Source organism: Ips typographus, linkage group LG7 (genome assembly GCF_016097725.1).
Source record: "Ips typographus isolate SLU linkage group LG7, UJ_Ityp_2.0, whole genome shotgun sequence".
NCBI classification, from domain to species: domain Eukaryota; kingdom Metazoa; phylum Arthropoda; class Insecta; order Coleoptera; family Curculionidae; genus Ips; species Ips typographus.
In genome coordinates, this window is record NC_138428.1 from 3687761 (window position 1) to 3708403 (window position 20643).

Consider the following 20643-nt stretch of genomic DNA (forward strand, 5'->3'; position numbering starts at 1 on the left):
TAGTTGTTCAATCAATCAAAAACATTGTTGATGACGTTAATAATATAATACTTCTTTTAGAGTAAAGTTACAAAAATACTTTTGGATAAAACTTGAGGAAGTCAATAAATATAATGCGCCAAACAGGGTGTCCCAAATAATGCATTTAAAGCAAATTAAAAAACAATTTTTGTTCAACAAATAATGCAAGAGGACACCCTAAAAAATTTATATAATTCTATTAAGTCAGATCTGTCCATATTGCACTATATAATACATTATTAATAAATTAAAGATAGTTAATCTACCTTTGTCTAAGAAAGGACGCCATTTTGAATTTTGCAAGCTCACTTTATTGGAAAATAGTTTAAGTTATATTATTTAATAAATTGTACTCTAAGTTGCATGAAAAATACAAACATTTTAAAGTAATTTGACAACCTGAATAAGGATATTGATATTAGTATGCGTACAATTAGAGCTGTAAAAAATCAAAATGACGTCCACATTACAAACATATACAAGGGGCAAGTCATACACAATAAGTCAACAAATTTTAAGCTTAACTTGTCAAATTATCCACATCTATACCAAATTTATTTACTTATAGCTCAATTGACGGCTCTATCAACCGCGTCGTCATTGGCAATTAACAAATCCTGCGCGGCTTCGTTTACGATCGGTGGTTTTCGCATAAATATCACAGCAACACAGCCCAGAAAAGCGGCGCTCCCACACACGTACGTCAACACGTCCCGATAGTACCACGAATTGGTACTGCCGTCGCGCTGCCCCTGTATAATCATCACCACCACTCCGTTTGACAGTTTGTCCACGAAACTCATAATACCGTAAACGAACGCCCCTGAATTAGTCCGCGTCCCTATCAAATCTGTGGTGATGCCCAAGCTGGACACCAGTACGATAGAACTGGCTGAACCGAGAAGAGAAGCAACTAAATAAATTAAATATTTAGTGTAGAGAACGCCCCTACCAATTCGTATAAAAGCGCAGGCACTTAACCCGAGTATAGCACCGAAAACGTAGGTGATTTTCCTACCAAACCCTTTATTAATCGGTCCGACGATCAACGAAGTGACTAAACTGCCCAGGTACATAATTAACGGTACAATAGCCAAAGCACTCGCCACCATACTCAAAGACTCATGCAAATATAAAGTTATAAACACTTGAGTTAAATTGACAAACAATCTAGAACACATATAATTGGCAGCAACTTGGTACAACTGAATGTCTGAGAACAGCTCCTTAAAGTCTGTACGCAGTTTGATGCCGCGTACATCCTGAAACTCCGAGTTAGTGCTGTTCTCCTTGACAAACAAATGAAACAAGAGTGAACAGAATGCCCCAAACACCATCACACTGAAGACAATGTACTGGAACTTACTACCGTCCGAAGAGTTGATTTGATTGTTGTCGTTACCGTCCAAATGCAAAACCGTCCAAGTCACCACGTACACCAACACGTTAGCGATCACGGTGAAAGCGTAACGCACCGCCGTCAATTTGGTACGGTCGTGTTCGTTAGGGCTGATCTCTGGGATGAGAGAGAGATGGGAGATTTGGATGGACGCCCAACCGAACTGGAAGATGATGATGAACATCGAGTAGTAGAGCATTTGGCTCGATTTCGAGGCGTTTTCGCACGTTATACACGCCGAAAATATGAAGGGGAAGGTGCAGATTACGCAAATCGTTCCGATCAAATGCCAGGTTTTTCGTTTTCCATATCTGAAAGTTGAGGATTTTCATAGATACGAAAAACAGTACAAAAAATTAGAGTAATAATAGCAATATGAAAGGTAATCTATTGAAACTTCTTTTCACTTACTTTCAGAAGCCACAAGAATTCTTGAACTATCTTCAATTGAAGAAACAGAAACAAACCTTCACCATTTTTCAATAGGAGACTACTAAATGACCTCAAGGTATTGTATCAATTGAAATGCAGATTTTGAATCAATGAAGATCAAGCAGACAAATGACATAAGAATGGATTTAACTAAAAGGATGATTCCTAAAAACTCCCTTATTCCAGAAAATTAATTATTATATGGTAAAAAAAATTTAATTCTAAATTAGTGACCTTGTTTCTGCCTTTAACACACTTATTATTATTATTAAAATCACTGAATCTACTAGCAATAGTGATACCTTGTTACTAAACACTTTGAAATATGGTGGCAACAGACACATTAATATAGTTGGCTGTATCCATTTGAATTTAGTTTTAGGGACTGTAAATAACAGCTCCCACACAACAAGCACATTTAAAATATTTAAGCAGAAGTAATAAAAATAAATAATAGAAATTAATATACTAAAATGACATAAGTATTTCCAAAAAAAATATGATAGAAAACTCACCTGCATATCCAAAAATTATCCCCTTGATCTGAAAAATACCCAACAAATGGGGTGGACAAAGCATCAGCCACCTGACCAATTAACAGCAAAGTGCCAGCTTGGGTATTGGAAAAATCCAGAACCCAATGCATAAACACCAACAGGTAGGTGAACCACATTGAAGCACACACATCATTCAGAATGTGACCCATCCCATAAGCTAGATAGGTGCAGAGGGGCAGTCTTTGGTAGACTTCTGAATAATCATAAGGTTCCATGGTGGGTATTAGTGGCTGTGTATCCTCATCTGAAAGTTTAGTGTTTATTTGATAATATGTTTTCTTTAAATGCTGTGATGTAGTGATACCTAAAGACATGGTGAAAATGAAATTATAAGTTTAATGCAAAAACAATGCTATCATAATGCAAACAGTTTTATCTTAAGGATGACTGGGAACTAGCCAGTTTCTGATTGTGTGGGTTTGGATGAAAATATGGTAATGATTATCTTAAAGGAATAGGTCATTCAGCTTTTGTTACTCTTATCTGTTTGGTCACATGTTAAATCAGTATTACTTGATTCACTTACTGTGGAATGTTCTTGAATCATAAAAATACAGTTTTTTTTTTATTTGTTTACAAATTGGGTGAATGACAAAGTTTGGGCCAGTGGATCAGTGGGAAAAATAGTACAATGGATTGTTTAAGACTAATTAAAAGCATTTTATTTACTTTACACCAAAAACAAGGGGAAACCCAGACAAATCTAATGTGAATGTGGTTGACATATTTAAATTCAATAGTTATATAAAGAAATATTCCCGCAACACAAAAATTAAGTACAATCACTTGTATAATAATAAGAAAATGCAGTAAAATTGCATATTTCTTTTATAGCTAAGAGCACAAAACAGCCTTATGCATAAGTACAAACCTGGAGGTTAAGAAGGGCAACACTGCCCACCATAGGGCACTAAACCGTAGTCAAACTATTGGAAAACTGAATTTCACTCTGTATTTCTGTTGTCATCAGTTATTTGTTATGGAAAGTCCTGAAGGAAAAAGTGGTGATAGAGCTTTTGTGTTGTGGTATTGTTGACTCAGCAACAATCATCTGTTTTTTGAGATCTGACAGTCTGACAGTGACAATGACCACAACAGTGACACTGTTGACAGACTTTAATATTTATTGTATGTGGTGTTGCCAGACTTGGCAAAAGTTACTAGTTTACTGCTGTAATACAGTATTGCCTTTTAGTTGGAACTAATTTAGTTTTTTCCAGATAATTATAATAATTTAAATCTGATTTTGAAAGTTTCCACTTATTAGTACTGCCGCTAAAATACGCCTCAAGTCATCGCCTACTATACTAGAAAGCCTAGAAGGTGCTTGTCAAAAATTTCAATATGGCGGAAATTTACCAGTTTTTACCAGACCATTTACCAGTTTTGCTTACCTAGTTTCAAGGATTTACAGATTTTCTTACATTGAACAGTGTTTAAACTAGTTTGCTGTTTGTTGTACTTTCCAGGACAAATGTTCTAACCAATTTGTTTAAGCTGGACTTAATTGTGTATAAAAAAGGAGTATCTATACATATCCGGATCAGGAATGAACCTTTTTTTTGATTTTTCACTCACAACTTGAAATCAACTACACGAAACAATAAAAAAAAAACATATTTTTTACTGCATCTGCATACGTTTGTGTATAAAACGAAAACCCCTAACGCCGCCATTAAAAGTGACATTTTAAGCTTTCTAGTATAGAGGGCGGTGCTCAAGTCAATGGATGTAACATTCTGTGGCTTGACAAATGACAGTTCATAAAAAAGTTTATTTTTGTTAGAATAAATAGCTACTAAACTCAGCCAGAGACTCAGTTTACCCATGAATACACTTTATTACTATTTCTCTGGTTATTCTAAATATTACAGCAGCAAGAGAACAATACAAACAGCTTGTATATACATAATTTTGTTGTAAAACTGACATCTGGCAAGTCATCAATCTCACTGACACTTTACTAACGGCGTTGCCATACTGACAGCAATGATGCCGCGTTGCTTTTGGTTTCAGAGCAACTAAGACAATTGTTACACTCACTTTTAAATTTAAACAAAGCCAAGAAACTTAGCAGTATTTACTTCCCAGGACTCTATGGTTTCAGGTAACTCTAAACATTTAATTTACCTACCGGGTTTTAAGCTAGACTTGAGCAAAAACAATAAGGCTTGCGTCACGGAAGAAATCACTTAAACCTTCTCCTTCTTCGACTATAACGAGAAACCGCCTTCCTCAACTTTCAATTCTTCTGCACGGTCACAGACCGTCGCGAACCACGACAAAATACGCGCGCGTCCACCCGTTTGGTAGCCTACCAAGCGCGACCATGAAGCAAACTGAAAGTTTGGTGGCAGGTGGTTTAACGATTTTTTTCTAAGTCGATTCGAAAGTGTACGTTAATTTTTGACTAAAATAATGCGTTCAATTTGGTGCGGTGTAAACCGGGTGACTTTGGTGGTGACTGTTCTGGTTTTGTATGCCGCGAATTGGATTAAATGCCAAGGTGAGTACGAAAAGTGAGTGGATGCACAAAAACCAGGAATTACTGACTTAAAAAGAAGAGCAAGATGCTCTCATTGGCTCTAACAAAATGTTTGGAATAATTACTATAATGGCAAAACCACAAAATGACCCTAATGACCCCTCTACCAAATTGTGGTGGCCTTATTTGGGCCGACCTTCAAACTCTACATGCTTTAATAATCACATTTTTTTAGCAGAATGTATGAGAAACACGGTTTGACACAGTTTAATGAACGCGGTTTGCTTACACAAATTGCCTCTGGTTGATGTCTCGGAGACTTCAACAGTCGAGTAGGCTGCAAACCCGAATAGCCAATTTGGTGATCCGTGTGGGTTGACCAAAATTATACAAGAAAACCCAAAAAAAAAGAATTATTTTCAATTCCTAACGTGATCATTGTTTTAATAAAGGATGTTATATTCTTTACCATAACAATTTAAGAATAATGTATGCAAGTTAAAGTGGATATTATTGTCATACTGAAATTAACTCCTATAAGGAGAACTTTTGTTTTTTTAAAATCAATTACCTTTTTGATTCGAATTTTCAAAGTTCAGTCTGAAATAAAGAGAAACATTCTAAACGAGTATTTTAACCCTAAAACACTTACTACTTAATTAATAGACACAGTGGAGCAATGTCAAGTTTAAACTGTTGACTATTAATTATCTTTAATAGCACTAATTTTACCTTCAAAGCAGAAATTCCTCGATAAAGACTTTAATAAGCGCCAAGAAGCAAATAAGTTCAATTTGAAGGTTAGTTGACATTGCAGATAGTTGAAGACTTCCTATTGAACCGCCTACGGAAGTTTAGACAACAATAGAGTGTAAAAAATGGGTTTTATTACCTGTTTAGCCCAACAATACACCATCACCATAAGTTTATTTTGGGAGAGTTCAACAGTCAATTAGGCAAATAACCTTTCGGTTCAGAGTGATCGTTTTTGTGCAAACAAGTTAACTGTACGTGTGTATTTAGCATAAATGTGTTAATCAAATTTTAGAAATGGTTTATTATTGTAGTATTCAAATTAACCTCAATTTTGTCCCATATTTATGAAGTAATAAGGAGTGAAAAAAGTAGGATCAAAAAGTCGTACAAACACATTGTTTTTAGCAATAATGATTGAAGTATTGTGTTTTATTTTTTGCCTGCTCATTCTAGGTTAGTGGGTAACGCACTAGCAAAAGAAGCAGTTAGATGCTAAACATTGAACACTAAATTGTATGTAATCAACCATTTTTCTTTGATGGCAAACCTGTACGAAGCGTTATTACGCAAGTGCCGCGTTGTTTTTCCTTTTTCGAATTGTTAATAAAACAGTCACGGAATAAAAACCTTTTCAAATGGTGCCAACCAGTGTTGGGCAAATGGCGGTTTTGCAATTCGCTCTTTTTCTTATTACTTATTATTTAATATTCGCCCAGGCAATGGGTCGTGAAAAAATGCCCACAACAATGTATGGACGTTGCGTTAGATGATTGGGATCTGACCCCGTATATTTTAATATTAATTAAGTCTAGTAGATCAAGATTTTTTCTAGGATTTTGTCTGATCTAAAAGTACAAATTCAATCCAGGAAAGTCGCTGTGTTTATTGAAAAAAAAAACAATTAGTACAACCAATCAAATCTAATAAAGCAATAATTAGCATTTGTCGCTATACCTAACCCAACAACAATTCTACACATAAATACCTGCAAAATTGAAGAAAAAATACTTAAAATAATAAAATCTTATTATTAGTCAAGGAAAGGCAATTTTGTCATTTTAGATGACAAAATTAGCATTTTTATCAAGTCTTAATTTTTTTGATACAAATGAAAATTTCTGAAGCTAGTGCTCTAAGTTGTAATTTGAAAAACTACTGTCAAAACCTTCTGAAGATGTAAAACCGGTCACATGACTAGAAATTGAACCTTTTATTCAAAGTATTATCAAATAAAGTATCAAAATTCTAATTAAAAATTGTAAAAACAAACACGTGACCCATTTAATACTTCCAGAATCAACTAGTCAACTAACAAATCTCTGAAAAAAATGGTAAAAGCACACAAATGCTTTGACTGTAGTGTATATTAATTAGACATTGGCACTTGAAATATATTAATAGCGTTAGTAATACTCGAGATTAAAATTACAAAGCTATTTAATCTATCCTACTTTCTTTTAACACATGCATCGTTTAGGAATTGCAATTTCACTAAAAATTACGAACAACTAGACCGCATTTTCTACTACTTATCGTAATTAATAACAGTCGATATCATCGAAAAAACTCGACAAAACGCTTTCTTGCCATATGGCTGAAGTAAATCGAGCGGATCTAAGTCTGGAAATCGCGGTGGTAAAGACGCGTAAACAAGTGCTAAACTTGGGTAATGTTTCCTGAAAGTTGCGACCTTGACGCGCTATTATACCAATAACAAACGCCAAGACCCAGAAACCATATTTTTATAAAGACATGAGCATGGTACATAAAGAACCGCACCCAAACAACCTTCGGGTTTGGTTTTGTGATATTATAAAGGTGGTTTTCATTTTTTTGCTGCACTTTGCGTAATGGCGCGCACCTAAACATTTGCTTATTAAATTGATAGTTAATAAGGGTTCAAAGTTGCAAATAAAGTATAAATTTAAGTGTGATATTGAAATGCAAATTGTTTTTCAAAACTAACCTATTTTTGTGTGGAATTTGGTTATTAAACAAAGTTAAGCTAAGTTGTTCTGTTGAATCATATCTGCCAGGCAAGTTTTTGACTGACAGTACTAAAATTATTATGGGGAACTTTAAAGTGAAAGGATCAATAATGTTTCCTAACCTGGAATTTGTTTCCCATGAATTATTTTCATCTGTAGAGTATTTTACTATGTCTAATCGTTTTATAAAGTTTCTGAAAATAATTATCACAGAAATATAAAATTTTTACTTTTTTATTTGCTCTTCTGGCAAAGTTTAGACACCCTGTATGTCAAGAAGAAGGCCATTAGAAATTTTTGTCTTAAAATAAGCTGCTTTATTGAATTCTAGAGTTCTGCTAGTGAAAACTGATTTTGTATATTTTTTGCAAAGCTCTCCTTAAGCATAAAAAAATAATATATAAATTAAATAAGAAACAAAAGTTTTGGTTGCCCATTTTTTGAACACGTTATTTATACAGGATGGAACACAAATTATGACAACAAATATCCATTTTTCGGTTTCTCTACAAAATTCATATTTCAATAATTTTGAAATGCAATGTAACACTTAATCAAGTCTTGTGGTCAATATCTCTGGACGTTTTGGTAAGTTTGGCAATTAGACTGTTCTGACAAAATCTATTACAAATTTGTAAAAATATACTTATTTTGTTTAAAATTCAACAATTTCTTTAACTCTTCTGTAAAAAGAAAAGTTGGTTAGTCTAAAAACCATCTAATTTAACGTTAATTAACGTGAATCAAGACCAAGAAACTCTTAAAACAAAACCGAATCCTTTCGGTCGAATAAAACCAAATCGCGGTTGATCTAGAAACGCCGGTTCCGTTAAGAAGCGTTAGTCTTTTGTTCGAAATTGTCACTGATGATGGACTAGTTTGCCACCGCAACCGGTTTCCAAACTCAATATTAGTCCATAGCGCCGATGATAGATAAACGACTTCCTATGCCGTGAAATAATTCGCACGATAACTCTCATGACGACATAATGTATTGTTCGACACGACATTTACGACATTGTAATGGACATTTTCGTATCATTATGACCGCGATGGGTCCGTTTTTAGTGTCGGTTGCGTTTATAACGTGCCCGTAAAGTTTGGCTAATTTTGGTCAAGCGACCCTGATCAAAACCTATATTAGATCGATTTACTTTCTAATACCAGCCACCTACTGAAATTGAATTTTAATAAATGGACACATATACGTCTAGATCCTGTTTAATTGCTTTGAGAGGCGAATTGTTGATTAGAATTACTTAAACACAGAAATAGGCAAACTGAGAGATTACAACAGTCGATTAGGTCAGAAACTCCTAAAACGAAAGTTATTGCTGCATTATAGAAATTTTCACCACCAAGTTACATTTCCATATCAAAAATTCTTCAAAATTCAATTTCCATATTAGGAAAATATGTTTTTTCAAAATAACAACCTCTATCATAGTATGGCTATTGAAATTAATTTGATAAGAAGTGGTTAATCATCATTGCTATCTTCGTCTATTGCATTGTTTTGGAATAAAATTGTCAACGATTTTGTATGGATAATTTTACAGAAGCCGTCCCTGTTTCCAGTCTAAGACACACACGTTCTGGTTTACATCGGTTAATTAAGCACCCGATTCGATATGCGACAGACATAGACTGTGTTTACATCGGTCAGAACCTAACGGCGAGGCCTCTATACGTGACAACACAATATAAGAACCAATTATCGCTATTTTTTTCCAATTGGGAATTTTTGCGCTTAACCCACTTCCTGATCCAACAGAATTGCAGTTGCAATTCATTTATTACAGACTAAAATACTCACTTCACGTGACCAATTAATATCAACGAACACTTTCCCTACTAGAGAAGAGAGCAACGCGGCTGCATCCTTGTTCCCGATGACACTTGGCTTACTTTCTATCTGCAATTTGCATATAAAACCAAACTAATAATTTTTTTATAATGCATATAGGTTTTATACAAAAATATGTGGAATTTTTTAGTGAAAGTTTCGTGTGAACATATTATTATAATACAATCGAGAGCGTGTTTGAATTTGATTAAAGAAATTGTAGCGTTGTTCTTTTGTTTTTCTTTCATTGTGCCAAAAAGTGCATTTTTTCATGTTACTTAAACAAAATGATTTTATTGGTTGGACTAATATTTTCCAGAAATTAAATGTGGTCATCCTCCTGTACCTTTGAACGCCAGACTGACATTGAGTTCTCCCTCTCTTCTACCTGGTACCGTGGCAACCTACCGGTGCGATGAAGGGTACGAAACGTTTGGAAATACTCAGATTTCCTGTTCGCCTTCCGGCCAATGGGCGGGCGAAATGCCCTTTTGCGGTAAGAAATTACTGAAAATCAATATCTTTTATAGTATTTGCGTCAATCACAGCATTATTCTAAGCTAAAAGCTGCTTTTTTGACCTGCTAAAAACACATGGTCAAAAAAAGCAACTTTCAGCTTGTTATACAAATACTGCACATGTGGAATTCAAAGTTTCGACAATCACGATATAACCATGGTTTAACGTTTTTCTTTTTTCCTCTTCAAGGATTTAATTAAAACTCTTTTGATTTTTAAAGTGTCTAGTACAACACATGCACGTTTCCGTTTTGTGTTACACACAATAAAGTACTCGAAACCGAAAAAATACACTCGGGCCATGAAGATTTCAATAGGAGATACGTGAAGAACAAAGATGTTATCGACACACACTCTCACGCTGCAATTATTAGTTTTATTTTTTTTTTTTTGGTTACATTGAGTATCAGTTCAGGGCCGCAGCCATCAATTACAAACATGAAGGTTATTAAAAACAAATTTTTGTGAAACAGGAGTGAACATAGCTTTCCGGAAACCAGCCAATCAATCGACGACAGTGAGGGGCGGTAGCGCCCTCAACGCCAACGATGGCGAATTAAGCAGCGATCACGAGACCAAAAAATGCTCAGAAACTCAGAAGGAGGCGAGTCCCTGGTGGCAGGTCGACTTGCTCAGAGCGTACGCCGTTAAAGTGGTTAGGGTCACCACCAGGGGGTGCTGTGGTCATCAGCCCTTACAAGACTTGGAGATTAGAGTGGGGAATAGTAGCACTGATTTGCAAAGGAACCCTTTGTGTGCCTGGTTCCCCGGTACGATTGGTGAGTTATTTTTTACTGCAAAGAAAAAATTAGTAATTTAAATGGGGCTTTCAGATGAAGGGTCCACAAAAACTTTTACCTGTGCCAGGCCACTGATTGGTCAGTATGTTTTTCTGCAATTGGTTGGAGTGGAAGGGTCTTTGTCTTTGTGTGAAGTTGAAGTGTTTACACCAGATGGTAAGTTTCCAGACATAACCTTAATATGAGCTTTAGTATACCGTTGTGCAAATATTAAGACAGAAAAATGGGTTTTTTGAATTTCAAGAAATGTATAATCTGCATAAAAATATTGAGTATATCTTTTAATATAGTAATAAAAGTCGTTGTTTATAATACTGATAAGAAGTCAAGAAGTGAGAACCTTCTGCACAATACACTGAAGATATTGAGTTGTAGACAATTTAGGAATTTTTTTAGTTTTTTTAGCATACACTGTAAACTTCAAAAATATAAAAATAATCTGAAAGTTAAGAGAAAAAAGGAACAAACTTGTAAAACAAGGAGTAAATCTTATGGGGATGATTTTAATTTTTATTCTTTAATTTTTGAAGACACACAGACATATTCTACGACTTTTTCACAGTTGATTGTACTTGGTTGATAATTTATCACCAACTATGAAACACTTTCGCTTCATTTAGTTATCAAGCAACCGTTTTTTTCTCAATTTTGTCACTAAATTACGACAATTTCCTGAAAAAAAAACGCAAAAGCATCACAAAGCAAACAATCTCAGTTCATTGGTTTGTAACGCTTAACTGGACAAATCTCGAGTACTAAACAAACAGAGAGTGACCGTTTAAGAGTGTTTAAATAAAAAAATTTCTACAGTCCATCGTAACAGCCAGTTAAATAATCGATATAACGTAAAAGGGAATCGGTCCATACAATAATCGATTCAATGCAGAACAATGCTACTAAACGCGCCAGAACCGTTTCCAAGGGGTACCCAAACCCAAAGAAGTAAAAAAACAATCGGTTACATCTAGGTGAAAGTTTCCGTAATATGCAGTAATCATATTTAATTACCCGGCTACCGAAAAGGAAGCGTTTTAATTGGCTTTGGAGTGATTTTTATTACCAATAAAACCGCATTATTGAATGAGATAATAATTGATATCTCTGGGAGTTTGACAGGCGATTAGACCAGAAACCCTGCAATGTTATTATAATTTGTTGAAGATTTTCAAGGTGGTTATAATTAAAAGTTATTATCCACTTTAGTTGTGCAACTTAACAATCCGAGCACAATCTTTGTTTTTATGCATAACTATGTATAACGCGCGTTTTCATGGTCATCTGCGTTATTATTAGTTAACATCCCCCACTTACGGCTTAGACCCATCAGTTTAACGTCCAGTTAACTGACGGTTAATTACAATCAAGAATTGTACCTACACAGGAAATCATTGTATTTAGTATGCTGAACTTGAATGTTCATGTAACTGTCACTTTCAAAAATAACAACACTTTCACTATTACACTGGTATTAAAGCAATTACGATAATTATTTTCAGAATTCTCGGTGGACAGATGCGCCCCTAAGGACGCCCCTGAGGAGGCTCAATTGGCCGCGTTTGCACGCACCTGTTACGAGTTTGGAGTGAGCAGAGGTGGCTCATTTCAAGAAGCTCGAGCCTACTGTCAAGGTAATGTTTTTCTCTCTTTTTTTTGCATATAAATTATTATTATGTATTAGTAAACTAAATTAATAAAACAAACGTTGACTCAGTGTACAGCCTCCGCTTTAAAAAAGTTTACACTGGGACAGTAAAACCAAAAACAGTTAAGACGAGGTAAATCCAGTTAATGGTAGTTTATATTGTTTTAATGTTCATGCTAAAACAGTTCATTAACACTGTTAACTAAATTGAGACTGATTGAATTGATATTTGAACTCAATTGTGGCGATGTAAATGAAATCAATTATAACTGTAATTTTTAACATTAATTCAGCCTGAAGATGTAATAGTGTACTGTTTCCAGTAGTAACTATTGGAAATAAACGGAGAAGATTTTCTGATATTGCAAGAAAAAAATAAACTGTGATTTGAAATTTGAACACACTGTAACTGGGTTATTTTTGTTTAGTTCAAGCTGGTTGAACCACTCAAATTAATCGTCTTGAGCTCCTCTTTTCAGTGGTGTTGAGCAAAAAGTCCTATCTGAAAAATTTCGTTCAGGGTGACCAAAAACCAACACACCCTGTATACTGGAAGCAAAAACGGTTCTAACGGAAATAAGTACCATCAGTAGTTCCAAAAATTGATTCGATTGTTTTTGACTAGACCATTTTACGTTTAGTTGATTTCTAATACAGGGTGAACAATTATTACTTTGAACTATTTTTAAACAGTGAATATTTACTAAAACTCTCTATTAACAGGTCATAATGGAGACTTGGCACACGGTATGAGTCCAGGACAAACATCCTTCTTGTACGCCGAACTGGAAAGACGCAAACCTAACCTCAAAACCCAATTGGTATGGATCGGAGCGCAAAAAGAGCCGGGATTAACGTCCAGAACATGGAAATGGGTTAATGGTAAGTTAATGCACAAAACAGTTGCAACATTGAAATTCGTGCATTAGATCGAAGTGAAAGTGATTTATTTGCAAGCTTTTACCCGATAATACGATTACAAAAGTCGCTTTTGTTTGTTGGCGAATTACATGGTTATTGACTCCCAATGGATCAAGAACGTACGTGAAAATTGGTATAGAAACATTCACTTACCGAGACAATAAAACAGTGGCGTGCTAATCTAAAAGAAAGCACCAGTGACGTGAAGAATAAAAAATAAATTATTGTCTAACACAAAAAAAAATTGTGTAATGTTTAAGTAGTATTAAACAATTATTTACAATAATGGCAGGCATCAGTAAATGAATTCAGTGGAACAATCGAAAAAAAGTGATAACTAAATGTTAATGTTACCATGCAATAATTTGTCAAGTAAATTTAGTCAAACTGAAAAATTTTTTATTTAAAATTTTGGGGTTGTTTGGTTTTTCTTCGTTCAGGATGAAGTGTATTTCAGGAAATTCTGCTGTAATTTTTTCTTCACATTTGGTTCCGAGTTTACTAATTACTATAAATTATTTAAATCACAGAAAAACGATACGAATAAAGATAACTTGAGCTTTATTTATTCAATTACCAAAACGGGCTTGTTTGCAGACTTTAAAAGGGTAATTAATGCTGCCTAATTGGAAATCCGATTGCACAAGTTCGTTAGTATGCTTTGCAAGTGTGAGAATTTTTCATTTATAATGACCGGTAATTTAAAGTATGTTTGATTGGATTGCTACACCCCTTATTAAAATTTAAAAATTTTCAACTGAGCTCAGTATTGTTTGTTTTTGATAAGAAAAATATCGACAACAATCGAACTGCTGCTGGTGCAGTATTTGCCTGTAACCCACTTTCCAAATCTCGATTCTGACATTTCCGTTTTGTATAAAAAACATCCTTGCCCCTCTGGGTTTCGTGTGCAATTCACTTTGATTTATTGTCTGCATCGTGCAAATGTTTGTAAACGTTTATTTCATTTGCTACACCTACACCACTTAATTAATATAACTAGTAAAATTTTTCTACGTGCTATATTAAAAAATAAAAACATAACCAATTGCAGATTAATATTATTGAGTTTTCTTACTGAAACACTGCAAATCCTCGAATTTTTTCTTTGTCAAAAATGTATAATTTGTTTCACCCTAAACGACATCAAGTGTATTTCAATTTTGAAGGTTCTACAGGTTTCATCTGAAAACCCTCTTCAAACAGAGTTTTGACTTATTTCAGAAAGATTTGTATTGTTCCTAAATTCATTCTTTGCAGTTTCTGTCATCCTCAAATCTTAACACTGTTGATATAGTTGGTTTTAAGTTCCCCATTTTTTAATTCTAAGGAAGTCTTGCTGTACCACTTTACGTGTTTATTTTCATTTTGTTATTCCTGTAGACAGTTTTTTACAACTTTTTTCTTTGACATTTTCCACTAAAGAGAAACGATTAGTTGCAAATATTTTTGGATTTTTTTTATTCATTGTAGGACCTTTATAAAAATCATCATTCATCTATTACAGGTGACTTGGTGCAACGTCCATCATGGGGCAAAGACCAACCCAACAATTACAACGGCGAACAGAACTGCGTGGTACTTGATGGAGGACGTGGGTGGCTTTGGAATGACGTAGGATGCAATCTAGATTACTTGCATTGGATTTGTCAGCACGGTAATGACGCACACACACATTATAACAATAATAACCTTTCAAGTTTATATTATTAACATCCTCGAAGAGGTCACGGCTTACTGTCCTACATGTAAAAGTGAAAAAGTAAATAAATTTGAATTTGTAAAAGATTTTCTGCAAAATGTTAAATTGCCAAGCCAATCCAATGAATATTTAACCGCATTCTTGTAGTCGGTTTCGTAATAAACCCGATAACTAGACAAACAAGTGTTTTCAGTAGTAGTAATTGCTTTTGCAGTGCCGTCCTCTTGTGGCAGCCCTGACAAATTGATTAACACCACAATTATTGGCAGCGACTACAGTGTAGGGGCTACAATAGGGTACAGATGCCCCGAGGGGCATATGTTAATAGGGGGCGGAAACAGGACCTGTAGCATGGATGGATTTTGGACAGGAATGGCCCCCACGTGTAAATGTAAGTTTGTCGTAACTATTATTATGTAAATAGTAAAAACTATTTGGATTTTTTAACAACTTAGTTGTGGATTGTGGTACTCTACCAAACCTAGAGCATGGTACCGTGACTTTACAAGACCAACGAACCTCCCACGGAGCCAAGGCGGTGTATACGTGCCACGAAAACTACACTCTAATTGGACACGAGATTAGAACCTGCGGGGATGACGCGAAATGGACTAACTCCACGCCTCAATGTTTGTTTGACTGGTGTCCCGATCCTCCGGATATACACGGTGGAGTAGTCCATACATCCGGACACCGGGCAGGGGACACAGCCACCTATACCTGTCAACCTGGTTATGTTATTTCTGGAGAAGGAGTGAGTCTTTTTTGAATTAACAAGAAGAAAGATAGAGGAAAATATTGCAGGTTTTGTCTTGTGGTCTTGGAGGAGAGTGGTCCGGCAAAGCCCCCTCGTGCAAGTATGTTGATTGTGGGGCTCCACCCAATATTGACTACGGCAGGTACGAGCTTCGCAACGGTACCACCACCGTGGAGAGCATTGTAGAGTATTATTGTCAGGAGGATTACTGGTTGGATGGGCAAAAAGTTCAGAAATGTACCAAAGAAGGAAAATGGTCTGGTGATGCACCATTTTGTGAACGTAAGTAAAAGACACTGCAACCGTTAAGCCCTATACTTATTCATCAATGCAGTGATTACGTGTGAGGAACCGGAAGTACCCTCCGGTAGCTACGTAGTAGGCGTGGACTTCAATGTCAATTCTGCCATCGAGTACCACTGCGAAGTCGGCCATATACTGCGAGGAGAACCCAATCACATGTGCCAAAGAAACGGAGAGTGGTCCGGCACCACTCCCACTTGCGAATGTACGGTAAACGTCCTCTAGACCCGAAAAACTAAACTAAATGACGTTTATACAGATATTGACTGCGGAAAAGTTCCTACAATGCTCTACGGTGAAGTGCACTACACCAATGGCACCACATATTTACGGAGTACCTTGACTTACTCGTGCGCCAAGAACTACAAATTGAATGGCGTTTCTAAGAGACACTGCATGGAAACTGGACAGTGGAGTGGAACCACACCCAAATGTGAAGGTACACGTCACACGTCAATTTAATGCGGAAAAGTCCATGTATGTGCAATCTCAGCACAGTGGATAGTTTTTGATTGGTCAAGAGAAGCAGCAGCAAGCTGAAAGCTGCCATTTTAGCAAAGTTTTTCTCCAGCTGTTTATTCATCAGAAAATGATAAAATTGGTTGGTCAAATTTAGGAAATGTTAGTTTATGTTCAGAAATTCCTGATGAAGAATAAGGTTTTGGTATTTTTTTAAAATTTAGTCAAAACATTCTATAACGTGACATTTGTCACAAATTATAAACTGCTCGTCAAAACGAATTTTTAGTCATTTTTGAGCGGCTTTCTTCAAATTGATTTATTCGATTTTAATAATTTTTTTGAGGATTAAAAGGTATTTTTTTCTTCTTGATGATCTAAAAAATATTTTTGAAAGTTTTCACGGATTCGGGTATACTGAGGTGCAGTCAAAAAATAAAAAAATTTATGTTTCAAAATCCCTTGTGGTCAATATCTTTAGACGTTTTCGCCAGTTTGGTGATTAAGGGCCGTTTGCAAATTTTATTGCAAAATTTCAAAAATAGGGTTATTTTTAATTTTCTTGTTTAAAATTTAACGATTTCTTTAAATCTTTTGTGGAAAAAAAATGGGATTAGCAAGGTTACACTTAAAACTACCCAATTTAAGTCACACCCTGTATACTCGGATCCGTGAAAACATTCAAAAAGCTTATTTAGGTCATCAGAAAGAGGAATACCTTTTAATTCGCAAAAAAAAATATTAAAATCGAGTGAATCAATTTGAAGAAACTGCCTTTCAAAAATGACTACAAATTTTGCTGTCCCATTCTTTTTGAAGAGCAGTTTAGTACCGATGTAAATCAATGAGAAAAACAACAAAAATCAAATAACCTAATAACTTTTTTTGTTCGGAGGAAAGACTAGATTTGTGCATACATTTTTACAGTCAAGTTCACTTAATTACACTAATTGAACCTTACATACTTCTAGTAACTCCTCTGTTACCAACAGATACTTTTTGTCCACAGAAATTAGGTGTCCCGAACCAGTTTTGGCAGAACACAGCATTCTGTCCGTAACCGGCAATGACCGAATGTACGGTAGAACGTTGATAAGAACAGCGGAGTCTTCAAATGTGGGGGCCTCATCGTACAAAATAGGTGCTTTGGCCAAGTACCGATGCGAACGAGGGTTCAAAGTGGTAGGGGAACCGTTGAGTACCTGCGAGGACAGTGGCCAATGGAGCGGTGAAGTACCAAAATGTGTTTGTAAGTGTTTTTTTTTCAGTAGGGAACATTTTTAAGATGTTTATTAACTGTCATTATCATTTCTGTAGATGTTGATTGTCGCAACCCTGAGAAAATTGCCCATGGAGTAGTGACCTTACCATCCAATGCCACTTATTATGGAGCATTAGCACTCTACGCTTGTGACCCTAATTTCGAACTGGACGGGGTGTCCCGAAGGTTATGCCTAGAAAACGGTACCTGGAGCTCGGACGCTCCAATATGCCGAGGTACTACCACCCTAAAACCAAATTCCCGCAGCTTTAACTCTAATTTTTGTGACAGAAATTCAATGCAAAGATCCTGACACTTTTGCCAACGTCAACTACAGGGTGAGCACGCATAGCGTAGGAGGCGTGGCCCAGTACTACTGCCCCAGAGGACACATGATGCAAGGCAACGCCACCCGAATTTGTTTGAAAAAAGGGGTGTGGGGTGGACAGGCTCCTTCATGTTTGCGTAAGTTAACTTTTAAAACAACGTGCTTGATTTTTTATCACTGTATTATTGTTCCAGCCGTGGATTGTGGACATCCGGGCTCTATAGACAATGGCAGGGTGATCATTATGAATGGTACCACGTACAACAGCGCCATTGAGTACCATTGTATACCAACTTTTGAAAGAATTGGACCGTATTTGAGGAAGTGTCTGGATAACGGACAGTGGTCTGGTGACCAACCAAGATGTGAAAGTATGTAGGGTACACTGGGTGCATTAGTATACAGGATGTCTCTAATTGAACACCAAAGAACACTTGTTTTTTTGTGGTGAAAGTTTTAAGATTTTTTTTTCCATTACCGTAAAGATTTACTTTATACTTACTTATTAAGTATGAATAGGTTTTTTGTTAGGTATAGAAACTTTTTTTGCATTCGTAACTCTCTTATTTGAATTCCAGTCTATTGCATAAAAAAATTAAAATTTTAAATATTAAATTCAAAAATGAGAAGCGTTAACATGTACAACTTTTGCATAAACCATGTTGCTTATACTGTAACATAAACATTTCAGTGGCTGTTGAAGAACCTCAAGAAGACTCCAACTTGGGTACCAGCATTGGAATAGGAGCTGGAGTGGTGGTATTCCTTCTGGTCCTCCTGGGAATTATTTACCTCAAACTGTAAGTACCTCCAAACTTAACCTCGTTCCCTCTAAGAAAAAAAACGTTGCAGTCGTAAGCCGGTGACAGTAAAAAACAAGGAAAACGTCGAAGGAGCTGAAAGAAAAGAAGAACGAAACGCTGCTGTGATGAGTTACGCTACTCTAAGTGACCGGAACGGATTCACTGCAGGCCAACCAAACTTATACGAAAACATCCACGAAAACATGTACGACGCCCCTTATGAAGAAGGGGGGAGAAGAGACAGCGGTACCTACGAACCAGAACCTGTAAGCCGAACAAATGGGAGCGTAGTCACAATAAATGGAGTGGCAGTACGATAAAAAACACTACTGTTTTAGTGTTGTTGTTTTTTTTTAGTAAGCTGTGATGAAAAATTTGAGTGAATGTGTGTGTTTGCAACCTTTGTTTTCTGCACCTTTAAAGTTACCTATGTAGACACTTTTTGACGGTTATGTTGGGATCAGTGTGATGGTACCTTTTTTCTATTATTTGCGGTTGATGCCCCCTTCACTATTTTTAAAGTGGTGATGTAAATTTTGAACATAACTTATGTGTGTGTATATAAATTTTTTGTAAGTACGAAGATGTATAAATAAATAAAATAATATATTTAAGTAGATACAATGAGTGTTAGTGACCAGCTGTTTACCAATGATTAAGATACTTTAAACCTACTTGTAGGGAATTTATCTGGGTATTATTTCTTTAAAGGTTCGTTTCATTCAATCAAAATGGTAAGAGAGAACAATTGTACCAGAAGAAGATGGTAAAAAGCTTCAGAAGTTGACCAGTTTGCGCAGCAAAATTTTAACATTATCAAAAACTCAAATTTTGCAAATTAACTAAATTATATACGCCTATAGGAAGAGATGCACGATTTTTCGGTTAAAGTAGTGTTAGAGAAATTCATCGAGAAGTCAAGAACATATCAACAATCAAAGATTCAAAAATTGAGCTAGTGTATACAAAAGTGATTTTTGAAATAGTGGCATTTTGACTACTTTGTAAGAAAATATTCATTGGAATTTTTAAAGCACATAGGACAATTTTCACATGTATTTGTCACTAATGCTAATAAAGTTTACATGGGCAGTGTTTGCCAAAATCGCAACCCAGTGAGTAAGTACAGTTTGTGTACAACCAAATCGATTTAGTCAAATGCTGCACATGAGGACTTAGAAATAAAATGTTATTACCTAGAAGTCACACCTAACCAATCCAAATTAAAACATTTCATAAATTATAGTTCTAGAAGCAATTTGTAGTTTGTTTAAGTCAATATAACCGTGAAACTCTACAATTTAATTAAAAACATACCAATAATAATTATTTAGAAACTTCTCTCTTAATCAGAAATAAATCAGTCAATACTACAAGTTATTACTTCCTCGGTAATAATTGAAGTGCAAACGAACGTTTCGCGTTTTTCTCTTTGCCAATATGAACATTCTTAGACTCAACTAGAGATTTCCATTATAAACTTGATATAGGTAAACACACATGGTCATAACGAACGTTTTACATGTTAAACAATGGCCCTTATAGCGATACGGGTTCTCATTATACGCTTGCAGAACAATAGGCTTTTGCCTGAAGTTCATTGTCAGCGACCCTATATTTTGAATAAAATTTTTATTTTAACGACGCCCCTTTTTTTGAAAACCT

The 20643-nt window shown here is 35.5% G+C and overlaps 2 protein-coding genes across 3 annotated transcripts; one reads left to right on the forward strand and one right to left on the reverse strand.

Annotated features, from left to right (window-relative positions):
* Positions 1–24: 24 nt before the first annotated feature.
* LOC145731827 (major facilitator superfamily domain-containing protein 12-like) lies at positions 25–3465 on the reverse strand. The gene is made up of 3 exons (XM_081983816.1): positions 3281–3465; positions 2368–2653; positions 25–1731 (listed from the first exon to the last, which is right to left on the reverse strand). Exons 2-3 carry the CDS (start codon positions 2622–2624, stop codon positions 591–593), a joined length of 1398 nt encoding a protein of 465 aa, XP_081839942.1. The 5' UTR covers positions 2625–2653; positions 3281–3465; the 3' UTR covers positions 25–590.
* A 1194-nt stretch (positions 3466–4659) lies between these two features.
* fw (CUB and Sushi multiple domains furrowed) lies at positions 4660–19602 on the forward strand. Of its 2 annotated transcripts, none has more exons than XM_081983527.1 (18): positions 4660–4915; positions 9804–9980; positions 10476–10781; positions 10836–10958; positions 12299–12430; positions 13168–13326; positions 14873–15022; positions 15282–15458; positions 15523–15821; positions 15872–16106; positions 16159–16332; positions 16387–16566; positions 17596–17835; positions 17904–18083; positions 18139–18312; positions 18370–18546; positions 18867–18975; positions 19028–19602. In XM_081983527.1, the coding sequence occupies exons 1-18, from the start codon at positions 4828–4830 to the stop codon at positions 19296–19298; spliced, it is 3351 nt and encodes a 1116-aa protein (XP_081839653.1). In that variant the 5' UTR covers positions 4660–4827; the 3' UTR covers positions 19299–19602. The 2 variants fall into 2 exon arrangements, with proteins under 2 accessions (XP_081839653.1, XP_081839656.1); XM_081983530.1 differs by having other exon boundaries at positions 4742–4928.
* The last annotated feature ends 1041 nt before the right edge of the window (positions 19603–20643 follow it).

Excerpts from the sequence above, each read along its gene's own strand:
- LOC145731827 (XM_081983816.1), bottom strand. The coding sequence starts at position 2,624 with ATGGAACCTTATGATTATTCAGAAGTCTACCAAAGACTGCCCCTCTGC. Across the intron at positions 1,732-2,367 it reads GATAATTTTTGGATATGCAG|ATATGGAAAACGAAAAACCT; the intron begins GTGAGTTTTCTA and ends CTCAACTTTCAG.
- fw (XM_081983527.1), top strand. The coding sequence starts at position 4,828 with ATGCGTTCAATTTGGTGCGGTGTAAACCGGGTGACTTTGGTGGTGACT. Across the intron at positions 10,782-10,835 it reads CTGGTTCCCCGGTACGATTG|ATGAAGGGTCCACAAAAACT; the intron begins GTGAGTTATTTT and ends TGGGGCTTTCAG. Across the intron at positions 15,023-15,281 it reads GCATTGGATTTGTCAGCACG|TGCCGTCCTCTTGTGGCAGC; the intron begins GTAATGACGCAC and ends TTGCTTTTGCAG.